The sequence below is a fragment of the Scomber japonicus genome, chromosome 8 (genome assembly GCF_027409825.1).
Source record: "Scomber japonicus isolate fScoJap1 chromosome 8, fScoJap1.pri, whole genome shotgun sequence".
NCBI lineage: Eukaryota > Metazoa > Chordata > Actinopteri > Scombriformes > Scombridae > Scomber > Scomber japonicus.
Window position 1 is genome coordinate 33,355,266 of NC_070585.1, and position 19,866 is coordinate 33,375,131.

General features: G+C 41.3%; 1 protein-coding gene across 2 annotated transcripts; it reads left to right on the forward strand.

The window, feature by feature from the left end:
• The first annotated feature begins 1,773 nt into the window (after positions 1-1,773).
• On the forward strand, positions 1,774-19,762 carry LOC128363229 (ubiquitin-conjugating enzyme E2 2-like). 2 transcript variants are annotated; one of them, XM_053324178.1, is made up of 8 exons: positions 1,774-2,123; positions 10,553-10,616; positions 10,728-10,759; positions 11,008-11,085; positions 11,709-11,814; positions 13,528-13,621; positions 17,307-17,357; positions 19,594-19,730. In XM_053324178.1, the coding sequence occupies exons 1-7, from the start codon at positions 2,100-2,102 to the stop codon at positions 17,353-17,355; spliced, it is 447 nt and encodes a 148-aa protein (XP_053180153.1). In that variant the 5' UTR covers positions 1,774-2,099; the 3' UTR covers positions 17,356-17,357; positions 19,594-19,730. The 2 variants fall into 2 exon arrangements, with proteins under 2 accessions (XP_053180153.1, XP_053180154.1); XM_053324179.1 differs by lacking the exon at positions 17,307-17,357 and having other exon boundaries at positions 19,594-19,762.
• The last annotated feature ends 104 nt before the right edge of the window (positions 19,763-19,866 follow it).

Sequence of the window (19,866 nt, forward strand, 5' to 3'; positions counted from 1 at the left end):
GGTAGGAGGGAACTGCTCTCTGCCTTGGTGGTTGGGAAACCACATCATCTGGGTCAGGGTTAGGCATCTTCCCACAGTAATCCATCTATCCGGCTCGAAGGACCAATGAAAAATAGTGTTGGGGTGTGGGTGGTGGGATAGTACAGATCGCTGTGGAGAGTCCGGTCAGGGCTCTGGTGGGTCTCAATAACCAGACCGTGGAGCGCAAAGAGAGTTCTTTATTTCTGCCAGAGGTGGGTGTTCGTACAGAGACTTGGAGGTGTGTGGTTTCTAGAATGTACAATGATATATAACAGAAAAGACCACACTCAGGTAAAACATCCTCATAATACAACAAAAAAAGGGGGTAATTAGTTAACAAATATTAGCTTAAAGGTTTACCACATTAACTCTCTATTTACTACTTTAACTCAAACTAATTATGTTTCACAATATCAAACTGAAACCTACTTACAGGACAAATGGACGCACACAATCCTCTTGGACTGGAAAACTAGCTCTGAACATCCAAACTCAACTGAAAACTCCTACAAGCATGTCTAATGCTCTCTTCTTTGCTGCTAGCAAAACTGGCTTTGTTGCCAAACAGAACAGCTACAGTGCGCCCTCTACTGGTTAACAGTTAGCTCTAGACAGCCTTTTCAACAAGTAATATTTAGGTTTTATTAGACTAATTTATAACGGTTGAAGGCAACGGGTGAATGAATAACGGTTAAATGCTAATGTTATAACGTTTCTTGTGATTTTATATGATAAATATGTTAGTGAAAGTTTTTATTGATGCCTATCTGTACATTTTAATGGAGTTTGATTGATGTTTGTGCTTGTCATTTGTCTTATACACGCTAATTAATTAATTTGTTTATTTATTTTGCTGTTGCTCTGATGGTTAATTATTTCTGTTCAAAGCAAAGGAAACGGTGAACATAAGTAATAAAGGCTTCTTAAGAAACATCAGTAGCTTCACCTGGAAACAGCGTCAGAGTGAGAACTCCTGCTCCTCCGAGAGGCAACTCCTCTCCTCTGTCCCTGGAAACAGCTTCAGAGTGAGACCTCCTGCTCCTCCGAGAGGCACCTCCTGCTCCTCTGACCCTGGAAACAGCTTCAGAGTGAGAACTCCTGCTCCTCCGAGAGGCACCTCCTGAGTGAGACCTCCTTTTGCCTCTCCTCCTCCTCCTCCGCTGCCCCTGGAAACAGCGTCAGAGTGAGACCTCCTGCTCCTCTTCCTCCTCCGTCCCTGGAAACAGCGTCAGTGTGAGACCTCTTGCTCCTCCACCTCCTCTGTCACTGGAAACAGCGTCAGAGTGAGACCTCCTGCTCCTCTTCCTCCTCCGTCCCTGGAAACAGCGTCAGTGTGAGACCTCTTGCTCCTCCACCTCCTCTGTCACTGGAAACAGCGTCAGAGTGAGACCTCCTGCTCCACTTCCTCCTCCGTCCCTGGAAACAGTGTCAGAGTGAGACCTCCTGCTCCTCCTGCTCCCCCTCTGTCCCTGGAAACAGCGTCAGAGTGAGACCTCCTGCTCCTCTTCCTCCTCCGTCCCTGGAAACAGTGTCAGAGTGAGACCTCCTGCTCCTCCTGCTCCCCCTCTGTCCCTGGAAACGGCGTCAGAGTGAGACCTCCTGCTCCTCCACCTCCTCTGTCCCTGGAAACAGCGTCAGAGTGAGACCTCTTGCTCCTCTTCCTCCTCTGTCCCTGGAAACAGCGTCAGAGTGACACCTCCTGCTCCTCTTCCTCCTCTGTCCCTGGAAACAGCGTCAGAGTGAGACCTCCTGCTCCCGGTGCATGACAGCTGCTCGGTGTGTAACGGAAGACATTTTGAGCCGTCCGGTCTGTTATATGAGTGCCAGCCTGAAGTCAAGAGGCTGACAGAGTGAGCCGGTAGTCGGTAAAAAAAGACGCAGATTTAAAATCTAAAGTATAAAAACAAAGATAGTTTATAACCGTTGTGTGTGTGCAGATTAGCCTGTTAGCTTAGCGCTGCCAATCCAAACAGCAAGCAGAATCCTAGATGCTAGTTAGTTAGCTTGGCCTCCTTCTCCTCCTCCTCCTCCTTCTCCTCCTCCTCCTCCTCGACAGCCGGTGCTTTCACGCAGACACAATGGCTTTAAAACGGATCTCCAAGGTAACGCACTTTTTATTTTAATGTTTAATTTCAGTCAGTTTGTTTAATATGTTTGGTTTTTTAATATGTTGTGTGTGTGTGTGTGCGCTGTTAGCTCGTTAGCTCGCAGCGTTAGCCTCAGTGAACAGCTGCTCATGATGATGATGATGATGATGATGTCACATTTATTTATCTGGTTTTTGGGGGTTTTGTTTATAGAAGGGGTTGTGTATGTGTGTGTATTTGTGTGTAGTGTGTGTCTTTGTGTGTGTGTAGTGTGTCTTTGTATGTGTGTGTGTGGTGTCGTGTTAATATAGACACACATACACACATATTACATACACTCACACACTACACACATTACACACACATACTACACACTCATATTACATACACACTACACGTATTACACACACTACATACATGACACACACGCATATTACATTCACACACACGCACACACATTATACACACATTATACACACTCTAGTTTTTGGTTGGTTTTTTTAGAGATGTCAGTTTATAGAAGGGTTGTGTGTGTGTGTGTGTGTGTGTGTGTGTGTGTGTGTGTGTGTGTGTGTGTGTGTGTGTGTGTGTGTGTGTGTGTGTGTGTGTGTGGTGTCATGTTAATATAGACACACACATTACACGCCATTAATATAGCTGGATATATTTCATGCTGTATTTAGTGTTACACCCCCCCCCCCCCCCCCACACACACACACAACACACACACACACACACACACACACACACACACACACACACACATGTTGATCAGACTTTGTTTTGGCTGAAGATCAACTTTCAGTTCCCAAATTTATCTTTTCAACTTTACTGTCAATAAATATTTTAATAATAACTGTAGTACAGTTTGAGGTACTAGTACTTTACCGTAGTACAGTTTGAGGTACTAGTACTTTACCGTAGTACAGTTTGAGGTACTAGTACTTTACTGTAGTACAGTTTGAGGTACTAGTACTTTACTGTAGTACAGTTAGAGGTACTAGTACTTTACCGTAGTACAGTTTGAGGTACTAGTACTTTACTGTAGTACAGTTTGAGGTACTAGTACTTTACCGTAGTACAGTTTGAGGTACTAGTACTTTACCGTAGTACAGTTTGAGGTACTAGTACTTTACTGTAGTACAGTTTGAGGTACTAGTACTTTACTGTAGTACAGTTAGAGGTACTAGTACTTTACCGTAGTACAGTTTGAGGTACTAGTACTTTACTGTAGTACAGTTTGAGGTACTAGTACTATAATATAACAAGCTTTTAAAATACAACACATTGTTAAAAATGAAACCAAAAACTAAAAGCTCATAATACTGCATACTACATCACTATAATACTGCAGTACTTTTACTGTAATACTGCATACTACATCACTATAATACTGCAGTACTTTTACTGTAATACTGCATACTACATCACTATAATACTGCAGTACTTTTACTGTAATACTGCATACTACATCACTATAATACTGCAGTACTTTTACTGTAATACTGCATACTACATCACTATAATACTGCAGTACTTTTACTGTAATACTGCATACTACATCACTATAATACTGCAGTACTTTTACTGTAATACTGCATACTACATCACTATAATACTGCAGTACTTTTACTGTAATACTGCATACTACACCACTATAATACTGCAGTACTTTTACTGTAATACTGCATACTACATCACTATAATACTGCAGTACTTTTACTGTAATACTGCATACTACACCACTCATAATACTGCAGTACTTTTACTGTAATACTGCATACTACATCACTATAATACTGCAGTACTTTTACTGTAATACTGCATACTACATCACTATAATACTGCAGTACTTTTACTGTAATACTGCATACTACATCACTATAATACTGCAGTACTTTTACTGTAATACTGCATACTACATCACTATAATACTGCAGTACTTTTACTGTAATACTGCATACTACATCACTATAATACTGCAGTACTTTTACTGTAATACTGCATACTACATCACTATAATACTGCAGTACTTTTACTGTAATACTGCATACTACATCACTATAATACTGCAGTACTTTTACTGTAATACTGCATACTACATCACTATAATACTGCAGTACTTTTACTGTAATACTGCATACTACATCACTCATAATACTGCAGTACTTTTACTGTAATACTGCAGTACTACATCACTCATAATACTGCAGTACTTTTACTGTAATACTGCATACTACATCACTATAATACTGCAGTACTTTTACTGTAATACTGCATACTACATCACTATAATACTGCAGTACTTTTACTGTAATACTGCATACTACATCACTATAATACTGCAGTACTTTTACTGTAATACTGCATACTACATCACTATAATACTGCAGTACTTTTACTGTAATACTGCATACTACATCACTATAATACTGCAGTACTTTTACTGTAATACTGCATACTACATCACTATAATACTGCAGTACTTTTACTGTAATACTGCATACTACATCACTATAATACTGCAGTACTTTTACTGTAATACTGCATACTACACCACTATAATACTGCAGTACTTTTACTGTAATACTGCATACTACATCACTATAATACTGCAGTACTTTTACTGTAATACTGCATACTACATCACTATAATACTGCAGTACTTTTACTGTAATACTGCATACTACATCACTATAATACTGCAGTACTTTTACTGTAATACTGCATACTACATCACTATAATACTGCAGTACTTTTACTGTAATACTGCATACTACATCACTATAATACTGCAGTACTTTTACTGTAATACTGCATACTACACCACTATAATACTGCAGTACTTTTACTGTAATACTGCATACTACATCACTATAATACTGCAGTACTTTTACTGTAATACTGCATACTACATCACTATAATACTGCAGTACTTTTACTGTAATACTGCATACTACATCACTATAATACTGCAGTACTTTTACTGTAATACTGCATACTACATCACTATAATACTGCAGTACTTTTACTGTAATACTGCATACTACATCACTATAATACTGCAGTACTTTTACTGTAATACTGCATACTACATCACTATAATACTGCAGTACTTTTACTGTAATACTGCATACTACATCACCATAATACTGCAGTACTTTTACTGTAATACTGCATACTACATCACTATAATACTGCAGTACTTTTACTGTAATACTGCATACTACATCACTATAATACTGCAGTACTTTTACTGTAATACTGCATACTACATCACTATAATACTGCAGTACTTTTACTGTAATACTGCATACTACATCACTATAATACTGCAGTACTTTTACTGTAATACTGCATACTACATCACTATAATACTGCAGTACTTTTACTGTAATACTGCATACTACATCACTATAATACTGCAGTACTTTTACTGTAATACTGCATACTACATCACTATAATACTGCAGTACTTTTACTGTAATACTGCATACTACATCACTATAATACTGCAGTACTTTTACTGTAATACTGCATACTACATCACTCATAATACTGCAGTACTTTTACTGTAATACTGCATACTACATCACTATAATACTGCAGTACTTTTACTGTAATACTGCATACTACATCACTATAATACTGCAGTACTTTTACTGTAATACTGCATACTACATCATTATAATACTGCAGTACTTTTACTGTAATACTGCATACTACATCACTATAATACTGCAGTACTTTTACTGTAATACTGCATACTACATCACTATAATACTGCAGTACTTTTACTGTAATACTGCATACTACATCACTATAATACTGCAGTACTTTTACTGTAATACTGCATACTACATCACTATAATACTGCAGTACTTCTCAGATTCGTTGATATTAAACTAAAACTTGTGTATTTTAATCTAAATAGAGATCATAATTAAAAAGTACATTGTGTTCTTATGTTTGAAAGATCGAACAAATACATTCAAACTGAGATTAAATATTAAATAAATAGATTAAATATTATTTTTGCTGCAGCTGAGAATCATTTTATCTTCTGGATTTAATCATTTAGTAGTTTTGGTTCATAAAGTGTCTCATTAGATATTAAGATGATTAATTAACTACTGTAAACTTACATTTCACCATATTCTGACATTTATAACTACTTAATTCATCTTCAACATAATCAGCAGATAAATTGATGATGAGAATAATCAATAGTTTACTTCAAACTAGGGCTGTCAAACGATTATTTTTTTTTAATCGAGATTAATCGCATAGTTTCCATAGTTAATCGTGATTAATGGCATTTTGGATTGCATGTTTAAAATCCTGTTATTTTCCATTTGAAGGCAGTTTTAAGCCCATAATGTAAAGCATTTCTTACCAGAGTGTCTTAACTGGGAATCAATCACGGCTCTGCTGCGACTCCCACACTCCAAAATGGTCCTTTGGTGGAGCTGAGGCTGGCTTGGCTGCACCTGGGTGTTTAGCGTGGAGGTGCTAACTCAAACTCCACGTACTCCGGTGGTAGTTAAACTCCGTTTGACACAGGTTGCATTTTACTTTTGACTTGTCAACTGAAGCGTCTGGAAGTGTTTTAAAGTTAAACAAGCCGTTCAAAAGTCCAGTAGCTCTCTTACTTTCCATCAGCGCGGTAGGTTTACTGCAGGAGGCCACTTCAAAGCATAGCGCTACAGCTAGAGGAGCCGTCTACGGGGGAGTAGAAGGGACAAAAAGGCTTGACACATTAAAATGCCATTAAAAAAATTAACGTTATAGATTGCATTAATCTGATCGCTATTAACACGTTAACGCTGACAGGCCTACTAAATACAGAAATACTCCAAAAATGTCCTTTTCATGTTTTAAATGAAGTCATTATTAGTATAAGTCCACTTAAATACACTGTAGGTGATACATTATTTAATATCTATCATTCTACTGTGGTTACACCATTTGACATTTTCAGGAGCATTCAGTCTTACTTTTGGTATAAAATGGTTTAAATGTCATTTCAAATCACTCTTATTGATATTTTTTAATATATTGATTATATTGATGATGTCTTGCTGCCGCTGAGTTCAGTCTGAATTTCGTCCTCCCTTCCTCCCTCCCTCCCCCCTACCTTCTTTCCTCTGTCCTTCTTTCTTCCCTTTCTCCCTCCCTCGCTCGCTCCTACCTTCCTTCCTTCCTCCCTTCCTTCCTCCCTTCCTCCAGTCCTTCTGTCATTCCTCCCTTCCTTCCTTCCGTCATTCCTCCCTCCCTTCCTTCCCTCCTTCCTTGCTCCTTTCTTTCTTTCCTTCCCTCCTTCCTTCCTCCCTTCTTTCTTTCCTTCCTCCCTCCCTCTCTCCCTTCCTCCCTTCTATAAAACCAACACAAATACTAAATGTACATTTTAATAAACCTGAAGCTGTTTTTAAATCTATTTTAACTGATTTATGAACATTTATTATAACTGAGGGTTAAATACATTTATAATGCTGCTGACATCATGTTAAATATATATCAGCACATATCGTTGAACATTGATTTATCTGTAGTATCGACACATATATATGAAATATAGATAATATCAGCTGATCGATATATTCACAGATTCAGTTTACTGTAGAAATGAACTAAGATAGTTTTTAACCCTTGTGTCGTCCTCCCGGGTCAAATTGACCCCGTCTGTTCCTCCTTTCCTTCCTTTTTCCCCTCCTCCCCTCCTCCCCTCTTTCTTTGCTCCCTCCCTCCCTCCCCCCTTACTCCTTTCTTCCTTCTCTCCTAAATTCCTTCCTCTTTTCATCCTTACTCCTTTCCTCCCTCCCTCCCTCCTTTCCTTCCTCTCTTCCTTCTCTCCTAATTTTCTTCCTCTTTTCGTCCTTACTCCTTTCCGTCCTCCCTTCCTCCCTTCCTTCCTTCCTTCCTCCTTTCCTTCCTTTATTCCTTCTGTCCTCCCTTCCTTCCTTACTTCTTTCCTTCCTTCCTCCCTCCTTCCTTCTTCCTCCCTTCCTTCCCCCCTCCTTCCTCCCTTCCTTCCCTCCTTCCTTCCTCCCTTCTTTCCTTCCTTCCTTCCGTCCTCCCTCCTTTCCTTCCTCCCTCCTTCCTCCTTCCTTCCTTCCTTCCTTCCTTCCTTCTATAAAACCAACAAAAATACTAAATGTACATTTTAACAAACCTGATGCTGCTTTTAAATCTAGTTTAAGACATATTTAGTGAAAAGCAATTTAAATAATCTGTGAGTGTATTAAAGAAGTGAAATAATAATAAGTAATGAGTAATAATAATGAATGATAAGTAGTAATAATATTAAATAATAATTAATAACTATATAAATATAAGTAATAAGTGTATAGTGAGAGTTAGTGAGCTGATCTTTGGAGCTGCTGCTGCTGTCGGGACTTTCTGCCGCTGTAAGCTGAGCTGAGTCCAGCCTGTGTGTCACATACCAGTTTAACTTCAGGGAAATACAAACCGGCTCGTCCTATAAGCAGCCCAGCGTGCCCCCCCCCACCCAACCCCGACCCCCCTCCTCCACCCCCACCCCACCCAGCAGCAGCAGCTATATCCTGATCTGTCCTCTCCACTCAGAGTATAAATAGAGCTGCTGCTTACACATCAATAACAGCTCCGACTGTCTCAGTTTGTCTCTCAAAAAAAATCAGATTTACGTTTCAGCTGCTGAAGTTTGACACTAAAGTTCAATCTTTAAATTATTTTATGACTTATTTAATCTGTGAAATGATTTAAAAGTTAATTGTTTGCTTTTTAAAGTTTATAAAATGTCACTTCAGATGTTTTATTAAGTTTAAAAACTCTAAATATTCAGTTTATAATCATGTAAACAGCAGCTGAGAATAACTGGTCCACCTTAAAGGTCAGTCCACCTTAACTGAGGCTAACACACTACTGCTGTCCACCTTAAAGGTCAGTCCACCTTAACTGAGGCTAACACACTGCTGCTAGCTCCGCTGCTAACACACACATTTATATTTACTGTCTGCTGACCTTTCCCTCTGTAACACACACATACTACACACTGCACACATTACACACACACATTACACACATACTACACACACACACACACTACACATTACACACATACTACACACACACACACACTACACATTACACACATACTACACACACACACACACACACTACACACACATACTACACACTGCACACATTACACACACACACATTACACACATACTACACACTGCACACATTACACACACACACATTACACACATATACTACACACACACACACAACACACACACACATTACACACACACGTACTACACATTACACACATACTACACACTGCACACATTACACACACACATTACACACATATACTACACACTACACACACACACTCATGACACACATATACTACACACACACACACACACAGACACATTACACACATACTACACACACACACTTACACACACTGCACACATACTACACACTACACACACACACACTCATGACACATATACTACACACACATTACACACACTCATACTACACACACACTCATACTACACACTACACACACATTACACACACACATATTACACAGACACACACATAATACACATACTACACACACACATTACACACTACACACACACACACACATATTACATACTACACACACTCTTATTGTGAAGGTCCTACGTTAGCAGGGACCATCAGAGCTCTTATTGTGAAGGTCCTGTACGAAAAGAGACCATCAGAGCTCTTATTGTGAAGGTCCTGTACGAAAAGAGACCATCAGAGCTCTTATTGTGAAGGTCCTGTACGAAAAGAGACCATCAGAGCTCTTATTGTGAAGGTCCTACGTTAGCAGGGACCATCAGAGCTCTTATTGTGAAGGTCCTATGTTAGCAGGGACCATCGGAGCTCTTATTGTGAAGGTCCTGTACGAAAAGAGACCATCAGAGCTCTTATTGTGAAGGTCCTACGTTAGCAGGGACCATCAGAGCTCTTATTGTGAAGGTCCTACATTAGCAGGGACCATCAGAGCTCTTATTGTGAAGGTCCTACGTTAGCAGGGACCATCAGAGCTCTTATTGTGAAGGTCCTGTACGAAAAGAGACCATCAGAGCTCTTATTGTGAAGGTCCTACGTTAGCAGGGACCATCAGAGCTCTTATTGTGAAGGTCCTACGTTAGCAGGGACCATCAGAGCTCTTATTGTGAAGGTCCTGTACGAAAAGAGACCATCAGAGCTCTTATTGTGAAGGTCCTACGTTAGCAGGGACCATCAGAGCTCTTATTGTGAAGGTCCTACGTTAGCAGGGACCATCAGAGCTCTTATTGTGAAGGTCCTACGTTAGCAGGGACCATCAGAGCTCTTACATGTGTTTCTGTTTTATATGAAGCACATTGAGTTGCTGTTCTGTATAAATAAAACTTTCCTTCCTTGTTCAGGAGTTAACTGATCTGTCCAGAGATCCTCCGGCTCAGTGCTCCGCTGGACCCGTCGGTGAAGACAGTAAGAACATTTCATCTCTCATAAAACATAAAAACATAAAAACATAAAACCATGAAACTGTGAGTCTGTCTGAGAGTCACTGATCATTAACAGCTGTTTCTGTTCCTGCAGTGTTTCATTGGCAAGCTACTATAATGGGGCCTGTAAGTATCACACTCATCCTCTTTAATCTTATCACACATTTAATTTAACAGTTATAGTTTAAAGAAGTAATCAGAAAGTCTCCACTATAATATTAAAACATTATATATGAGTTTCTATGATAATGTTTATATGTAACGCTTCTCTCCCCCTCTCTCCCTCTCCCTCTCCCTCTCTCCCTCTCTCCCTCTCTCTCTCTCTCTCTCTCTCTCTCTCTCTCTCTCTCTCCCCCCCCCCCCCCCCCCCCCAGCCTGACAGTCCTTACCAGGGTGGAGTATTTTTCTTGACCATTCATTTTCCTACAGATTATCCCTTCAAACCACCCAAGGTCAGTAAACCCAAAACCATCCTCAGTCCTTCCTAGGAAAGGAGGGGGGAAAGGAAAGAAAAAGGGGGGGGATAGAAGGGAAGAAGGAAAGGGGGGAGGGAGGGAAGTAAAGGAGGGGAGGAGGAAGGGAGGGAGGAAAGAAGGAAGAAGCAAAGGAGGGAGGAAGGAAGGAGGGAAGGAAGGGAGGGAGGGAGAAAGGAAGGAAGAAGGAAAGGAGGGAGGAATGAAGGGAAGGAAGGAGGGAGAAATGAAGGGAGGAAGGAAGGAAGGGAAGGAAAAAGTAAGGAAAGGAGGGGGGAAGGAAGGGAAGGGAGGGAGGGAGGAAAGAAAAGGGGGAGGAAGGGAGGGAAGGAAAGGAGGGAGGGAAGGAAAGAAGGAAGGAAAGGAGAGAGGAAAGGAAAGGGGGGAGGAAGGAAGGAGGGAGGGAGGAAGAAGGAAGGAAAGAAGGGAGGGAGGGAAGGAAAGGAGGGAGGAAAGGAAAGAAGGAAGGATAATTTATAATTTATAATGACTTCTGTTTGTTCATATTAACACATAACTGCTGAATAAACTGAACTTTCCTTTTTTAAAGTCTCTGACCTGTCGTCTCTCTCTCTCTCTCTCTCTCTCTCTTCTTCCTCCAGGTCGCCTTCACAACAAGAATTTATCACCCAAATATTAACAGTAACGGCAGCATCTGCTTGGATATATTGAGATCACAGTGGTCTCCAGCATTAACTATCTCTAAAGGTAAGAAGCATTGTTTCTGCTGGATCTTTGAATCTGAGTTATTTAAAAACTGATTAATTTACTGTTTCTGGTAGTTTTTCACTTCACAGCCCAACCACAAAGACTCATTTTATCTTCATATTTAAACCAGTAATTTAACCCTTTATTTGGTAACTTCTGTAAATATCCCAAAATATCCTTCCTTCCTTCCTTCCTTCCTTCTTTCCTTTACTTCCTCCCTGCCTTCTTTCTTCCCTTCCTCTTTTCCTTTCTCCCTCCCTCGTTCCTTATTTCCTCCGTCCTTCCTTCCATCTGTCCTTCCTCCCTCCTTCTCTCCTCCCTTCCTTCTTTCCTTCCTTCCATCTGTCCTTCCTCCCTCCCTCCTTCTCTCCTCCCTTCTTTCCTTCCTTCCATCTGTCCTTCCTTCCTTCCATCTGTTCTTCCTCCCTCCCTCCCTCCTTCTCTCCTCCCTTCCTTCTTTCCTTCCTCCGTCCTTCCTTCCATCTGTTCTTCCTCCCTCCTTCTCTCCTCCTCTCCTCCCTCCTTTCCTTCCTCCGTCCTTCCTTCCTTCCTTTCCTTACTTCCATCTGTTCTTCCTCCCTCCCTCCTTCTCTCCTCCCTTCCTTCCTTCATCCCCCTTTCTTCTTTCTTCCCTTCCTCCCTCCCTCCTTCTCTTTCTTTCCTCCCCCCTACCTTCCTTCCTTCCTTCTTTACTCCGTCCTTCCTTCCTTTCCTTCCTCCTTCCTTCCTTCCTTTCAATGAGTGTCCTATAAAGGGTTAATCTTTAATTAGTAGAAACATGAGTAAATTCAGAGTATAGCCAGCAGGGGGAGCTGCTGTGACTCATTAACATTAAGGCTGACTGACACTCAGACGTTAAAGGCTCAGAGATAATAAATGTTGGTAAGATGATGAATCCATAAATCAGTTAAACTAGATTTAAAAGCAGCATCAGGTTTGTTAAAATGTACATTTAGTATTTTTGTTGGTTTTATATCATTTAAATGACATTTAAACCATTTTTTTACCAAAAGTCAGACTGAATGCTCCTGAAAATGTCAAATGGTGTAACCACAAAAGAATGATGGATATTAAATATTTGATCCATCTAGGTAGGAAGGAAGGAAGAAAGAAATAAAGAAAGAAATAAAAGGAAGTAGGAGGGAGGAAAGAAGGACAGATGGAAGGAAGGAAGGAGAAAGAACAAGTTTTTAACCTTCCTGTCGTCCTCCCGTCTGTTTTGACTGTTCCTTCCTTCCTTCCTTCCTTCCTTCCTTCCTTCTGTCTGTCCTTCCTTTCTTTCTTTCCTTCTTCTCTCCTTCCTCCATCCCCCTTTCTTCCTTCCTTCCTTCTTTCCTCCGTCCCTCCTACCTTCCTTCTTTCCTCTGTCCTTCTTTCCTTCCTTCCTCCCTTCCTCTTTTCCTTTCTCCCTCCCTCCCTCCTACCTCCCTCCTTTCCTTCCTTCCTTCTTTCCTCTGTCCCTCCTACCTTCCTTCCTACCTTCCTTCTTTCCTTTCCTCCCTTCCTCTTTTCCTTTCTCCCTCTTCCTTCCTCCCTCCCAAAGTTTTTATGGTTACACCACTTAGACATTTTTACCATAATCCTCTAATGTATTCTCTCTAAATGGATTAAAAGCAGAAATTTGATGCTGGGTCCACAAAAAAAAAGAATGTGTACAAGTTACTCATGCTTTTATTTTGACATGTTAACTCTCTGTCTGTTTCCTGTCCGCAGTCCTTTTGTCCATTTGTTCTCTGTTATGTGACCCGAACCCTGACGACCCGTTAGTGCCAGAGATCGCTCGCATCTACAAAACAGACCCTGTTAGGTGAGTCCCGATAATTCCTACTGACCCTGAACGCAGCACGAACACTGATCAGCTGATTGGGATCAAAGGTTCAGAGCTTATTGATTCATCGGTTGATCAGCTGTTTAAATGTGATGATTTGCTGTTTCTCTTTGTCTTCTAACAGTCAGCTAAGAGTCTCTTCCTGGTTTAAACAGGAAGTAAAACAGGAAGTCAGTTAAAGATAATCAATAATTAATCAATAATATAATTAATCAGGTTTATCACAGATTAGATCCTCAGTGAGTCTCATTGAAGCAGTTTAAACATTAATTACCGTAAATACTGGTGTAGAAGTCCCAGGCTGTTTTTACTGTTTCTTCCTTCCTTCCTTCCTTCCTTCCTTCCTTCCTTCCTTCCTTCCTCTCCTTCTTTTCCTCCTTCCTACCTTCCTCGCTCTGTCTTTCCTTCCTTCCTTCTTTCATCCCTCCCTCCCTTCTTCCTTCCTCCCTCCCTCCCTACCTTCCTTCTTTCCTTTCCTTCCTCCTCCCTCCCTCCCTTCCTAACTTCCTCCCTCTTTCCTCCCTTCCTCCCTCCCTCCCTCCCTCCCTCCCTCCCTCCCTCCCTCCCTCCCTTGACTCGAGGACAACAGGAGGGTTAACCTTTGTGTCGTCTTCCCGGGTCAATTTGACCCCATCTGTTTTTACTGTTGCTTCTTTCCTTCCTTCCTTCCTTCCTTCCTTCCTTTCCTCCCTCCCTCCCTCCCTCCTTCCTTCCTCTCTGTGTTTTACTGCTTTAGGACACTTCTCACTGTTAAATGAAGACAATCGTATCAAAAGTTCGTCTTATTTACGGTTTTAATTAATGATTCAGGATGTTTGAATCTAAACTGAAACTCTTCATTCATAAAACTAAAGATCATCTGGTTCCACATTAAGATCATAAATGTTTATATTAAATACTCTTCATCATTAACCCTTTACATGCTGCTCATAATTCATCTGTTACTAAAACATGTTTCATTCATTTTATTCACAATCACTGTTTAATAATCAACATTTAATAGAATATGAAGAATAAATAAAACATGTTTAATGCTGATTATTCTCTTTAGTTTAATAAAAACAGGTCAAAACTTTTACATTTGCATTAATAAAAACATTAAACAGCTGTGTCTCACTTCAGGAAAAGTTAATAATAAATATTTAATGTTTAACAGGTTTAAATATAAACGTGTCTAACGTGAAGCTGAACAGCATGTAAAGAGTTAAACTGTCTGAAAGACAAAGAAAAGCACAAATCATTTAAATAAGATGAAATAAACTAAAGCAGATTTAAAACTAAAAACATCAAAATGATTCAAACTGATGCAGAAAAAATACTTTAAAGTCTAAAGATTAAAGGTTTTAGTCTAAAGTTGAGCTGTAGAGAGAAGGAGGAAGGGAGGAAAGGAAAGGAAAGAATGAAGGAAAGGAGGAAGGAATAAGGAAAGGAAGGAAGGAAGGAGGGAGGGAGGAAGGAAGGAGTGAAGGAAGAAGGGAGGAAATGAAAGAAGGAAGGAATAAGGTAGGGAAGAAGGACTGAGGAAAGAGAGAGAGAAGTAGGGAGGGAGGAAAGAAGGAAGGGAGGAAAGGAAAGGAAAGAATGATGGAAAGTTAGGAGAAAGGGAAGAAGGAAGGAAAGGAGGGTGGAAGGAAGGAGGTAGGGAAGAAGGGAAGGGGGGAAAGGGAAAAAGGAAGGAAAGGAGGAAGGAAAGGAAAGAAGGAAGGAATAAGTAGGGAAGAAAGACAGAGGAAAGAAAGAGAGAAGGAGTGAGGGAGGAAGGAATAAGGAAAGGAGGGAGAAAGGAAAGGAAGGAGCTGTACTGAAGCAGGTTTAAAGTTGAGCTGTAGAGAGAGAGAAGGAGGGAGGGAGGAAAGAAGGAAGGGAGGAAGGAATAAGGAAAGGAAGGGAAAGAATGAAGGAAAGGAGGGAGAAAGGGAGGAGGGAAGAAGGAAGGAGGGAGGGAGGAAGGAAGGAGTGAAGGAAGAAGGGAGGAAATGAAAGAAAGAAGGAAGGAATAAGGTAGGGAAGAAGGACAGAGGAAAGAAAGAGAGAAGTAGGGAGGGAGGAAAGAAGGAATAAGGAAAGGAGGGAAGGAAGGAGAGGAGGGACAAAGGAAGGAAGGGAGGAAAGGAAAGGAAAGTTAGGAGAAAGGGAAGAAGGAAGGAAAGGAGGGTGGAAGGAAGGAGGTAGGAAAGAAGGGAAGAAGGGAAGGGGGGAAAGGAAAAAGGAAGGAAAGGAGGGAGGAAAGGAAGGAATAAGGTAGGGAAGAAAGACAGGAAAGAAAGAGAGAAGGAGTGAGGGAGGAAGGAATAAGGAAGGAAGGAAAGGAAGGAGCTGTACTGAAGCAGGTTTAAAATTGAGCTAAAGAGAGAAGGAGGGAGGGAGGAAAGAAGGAAGGGAGGAAGGAATAAGGAAAGGAGGGAAGGAAAGAAAGGAGGGAGGAAGGGAGGAAAGGAAAGGAAAGAATGAAGGAAAGGAGGGAGGGAGGGAGGAAGGAAGGAGTGAAGGAAGAAGGGAGGAAATGAAAGAAGGAAGGAATAAGGTAGGGAAGAAGGACAGAGGAAAGAAAGAGAAGTAGGGAGGGAGGAAAGAAGGAAGGGAGGAAGGAATAAGGAAAGGAGGAAAGGAAGGAGAGGAGGGACAAAGGAAGGAAGGGAGGAAAGGAAAGGAAAGAATAAAGGAAAGGAAAGAATGAAGGAAAGTTAGGAGAAAGGGAAGAAGGAAGGAAAGGAGGGTGGAAGGAAGGAGGTAGGGAAGGGGGGAAAGGAAGGAAAGGAAAGAAGGAAGGAATGAGGTAGGGAAGAAAGACAGAGGAAAGAAAGAGAGAAGGAGTGAGGGAGGAAGGAATAAGGAAAGGAGGGAGAAAGGAAAGGAAGGAGCTATACTGAAGCAGGTTTAAAGTTGAGCTGTAGAGAGAAGGAGGAAGGGAGGAAGGAATAAGGAAAGGAGGGAAGGAAGGAGAGGAGGGACAAAGGAAGGAAGGGAGGAAAGGAAAGGAAAGAATAAAGGAAAGGAAAGGAAAGGAAAGAATGAAGGAAAGTTAGGAGAAAGGGAAGAAGGAAGGAAAGGAGGGTGGAAGGAAGGAGGTAGGGAAGGGGGGAAAGGAAAAAGGAAGGAAAGGAAAGAAGGAAGGAATAAGGTAGGGAAGAAAGACAGAGGAAAGAAAGAGAGAAGGAGTGAGGGAGGAAGGAATAAGGAAAGGAGGGAGAAAGGAAGGAAGGAAGGAAAGGAAGGAGCTGTACTGAAGCAGGTTTAAAGTTGAGCTGTAGAGTGAAGGAGGGAGGGAGGAAAGAAGGAAGGGAGGAAGGAATAAGGGAAGGAAGGAAAGGAAGGAAGGAAGGAAGGAAAGGAAGGAGCTGTACTGAAGCAGGTTTAAAGTTGATCTATAGAGTGAAGGAGGGAGGGAGGAAAGAAGGAAGGGAGGAAGGAATAAGGGAAGGAAAGAAAGGAAGGAATAAGGAAAGGAAGGATGGAAGGAAAGGAAGGAAGGAAGGAAAGGAAGGAAAGGAAGGAGCTGTACTGAAGCAGGTTTAAAGTTGAGCTGTAGAGAGAAGGAGGGAGGAAGGAATAAGGGAAGGAAAGAAAGGAGGGAGGAAGGAAAGGAAGGAAGGAAGGAAAGGAAGGAGCTGAACTGAAGCAGGTTTAAAGTTGAGCTGTACTGAAGCAGCTTTGTGGTCTTCAGGTATAACAGACTAGCCAGAGAGTGGACAGAGAAGTACGCCATGCTGTGATGGTAAGAAGATGAAGATGATGATGATGATGATGATGATGATGATGATGATGAAGCACGTTGATCTGAAGCATGACTCCATGTTTAACTGCTGCTCACTAACATATAAAATCATCTGCTGCTTTAAAGTTAACGGAGGGAAAGTAGGAAGTCTGAAGCTCAGGATGAGAAGAAGAATAAAAAGAGATAAAGAAAGAGAAGAATAGTCCTTTATTAACCCTCATGTCGTCCTCCCGGGTCATTATTCTTCTTTCCTCCCTCCTTTCCTTCCTTCCTTCCGTCTGTACTTCCTCCATCCCCCTTTCTTCCTTCCTTTCTCCCTCCTTTCTTTATTCCTTCCTCCCTTCCTTCTTTCCTCCACTTTTCATTCCCTCTTTCCTTCCTCCCTCCTTCCTTCCCTCCTTCCTTCCTCCCTCCTTTCCTTCCTTCCCTCCTTTCCTTATTCCTTCCTCCCTCCTTCTCTTTATTTCCTCTGTCCTCCTTCCCTACATTATTCCTTCCTTCTTTCCTTCCCTCCTTCCTTCCTTTTTCCTTTCCTCCCTTCCTTCCTTCCTTCCCTTCCTTCCTCCCTCCTATCCTTCATTCTTTCCTTTCCTTTCCTCCCTTCCTCCCTCCTTTCCTTCCTTCTTCCTTCCTCCTTTCCTTTCCTCCCTTCCTCTCTCCTTTCCTTCCTTCTTCCCTCCTTCCTTCCTCCCTCTTTTCCTTTTTTCCTTTCCTCCCTTCCTTCCCTCCCTCCTTCTTCCTTCCTCCCTCCCCCCCCTCCTTTCCTTCATTCTTTCCTTTCCTCCCTTCCTCCCTCCTTTCCTTCCTTCCTTGACTCAATGACAACAGGAGGGTTAACTAAATATATCCATTAAAACGATCACAAATATTCACCTGCTGTTACATCAATAAATAAATTAACACATTAACACAACTCCTCCTCTTTATCCATTTACCTCTAAAATAAATATAATTATAGTAGTTTTTTGTATAATAATGAAATAGAGCTTTTTTCGTTGGGGACTACTTTCAGCGGCGGATGAATCTACGTCTGCTGCTTCTGTGTTTCGGTGTTTTGTTGAAGGGAAACGTTGACTTTAAACATTTATAAAGTATTAATTTTAAAGGTTTTTTTATGTTTTTATGAATGAAAATGTTAAACTGTGCTGAATGTTTTAGTTTAGTTTGGCTGAAGGTTTGATTCCACCGGGTTCAGATGTGCTGCTGTGCTTCGGCTCCTCTACTGATCAATGAGTGTGATCGCTTCTCTTACTTAATAAAACTTTTATTAACAGCAGACGCTTCAACGCCGCACAGGAAACGGCAAAGAGCAGCCGGCGGATTTTCAAAATAAGACGACTGATTATCTTATTACAGCAATAAAACACGAATGAAACCGACAAATTAAGAGATTATTTAACTACAGAGACTCCTGAGCCATAACAGAAGCATGAAGATGGATGGATGGATGGATGGATGGATAGAGAGATGTATGGATGGATAGAGAGATGTATGGATGGATGGATGGTAGATAGATAGGTAGATAGGTAGATAGATAGGTAGATGATGGATGGATAGATAGATGGATAGAGAGATGGATGGATGGATGGATAGATGGATGGATGATAGATAGATAGATCCAGCAGCTCAATGTAATCATAAAAGCAACAACTAGACAATAACAGGAAGTGAAAGAATAAATAAAACCAATAATCAACAGGCTTAGTTAACAAAATCAGTGCTACTACAGTAATTACGGTAACATGAAGGGTCTCATTTGGATCTGATTGAGCCGTAATGACTGTATTAAGAGTGCAACTTAATTTAAAAGGCAGATTGCTGCTCAGAGTCGATATTATTATAATTATTATTATTATTAGGGCCTGCGCTGACCAACATGAAGCCCTATTGTATCTGTAAACCAACATCCATGGGGGGGGGGGGTCGAGGGCCCGTTCATCGCTGCTTGCAGCTTTAATTATTATTCGGGGCTTCTGGGTCGGACGGAGAACATACGAGCCCGGTGGAAACACAGAGTCGATTTGTCCTGCTGCTCTTTACGCCACGGCTCTGATAATGAAGCTGTGTGTTACTGTGTGTGTGTGTGTGTGTTACTGTGTGTGTGTGTGTTTGTTACAGTGTGTGTGTGTGTGTGTGTTACAGTGAGTGTGTGTGTGTGTGTGTGTGCATGGCATCTTCCTGTCTCTCCCGTGTTAACCAGCTGATCATGTGACCGTCGTGTGTTTGCCGTCCGCAGGTACAACAAGACAGCTCAGGACTGGACTCAGAAATACGCCATGTGATCATCATGTGATCATCATGTGATCATGTGATCCTCCTCCTGCTGGAATTAACTTTTATTTTTCTCATCGCGCCCCCCTCCCGCTCCTCCTCTTCGCCCCCCTTCCCCTCCTCCCCCCCTCGCCCCCTCTCCTCCTCCCTCCTTCCTTCATCTGCCAATAACAGCAATTTGTTCACATTTCGTTTTTTGTCCCCATCCTCGACTTCGATCTTAAATTCATCCAAAAAA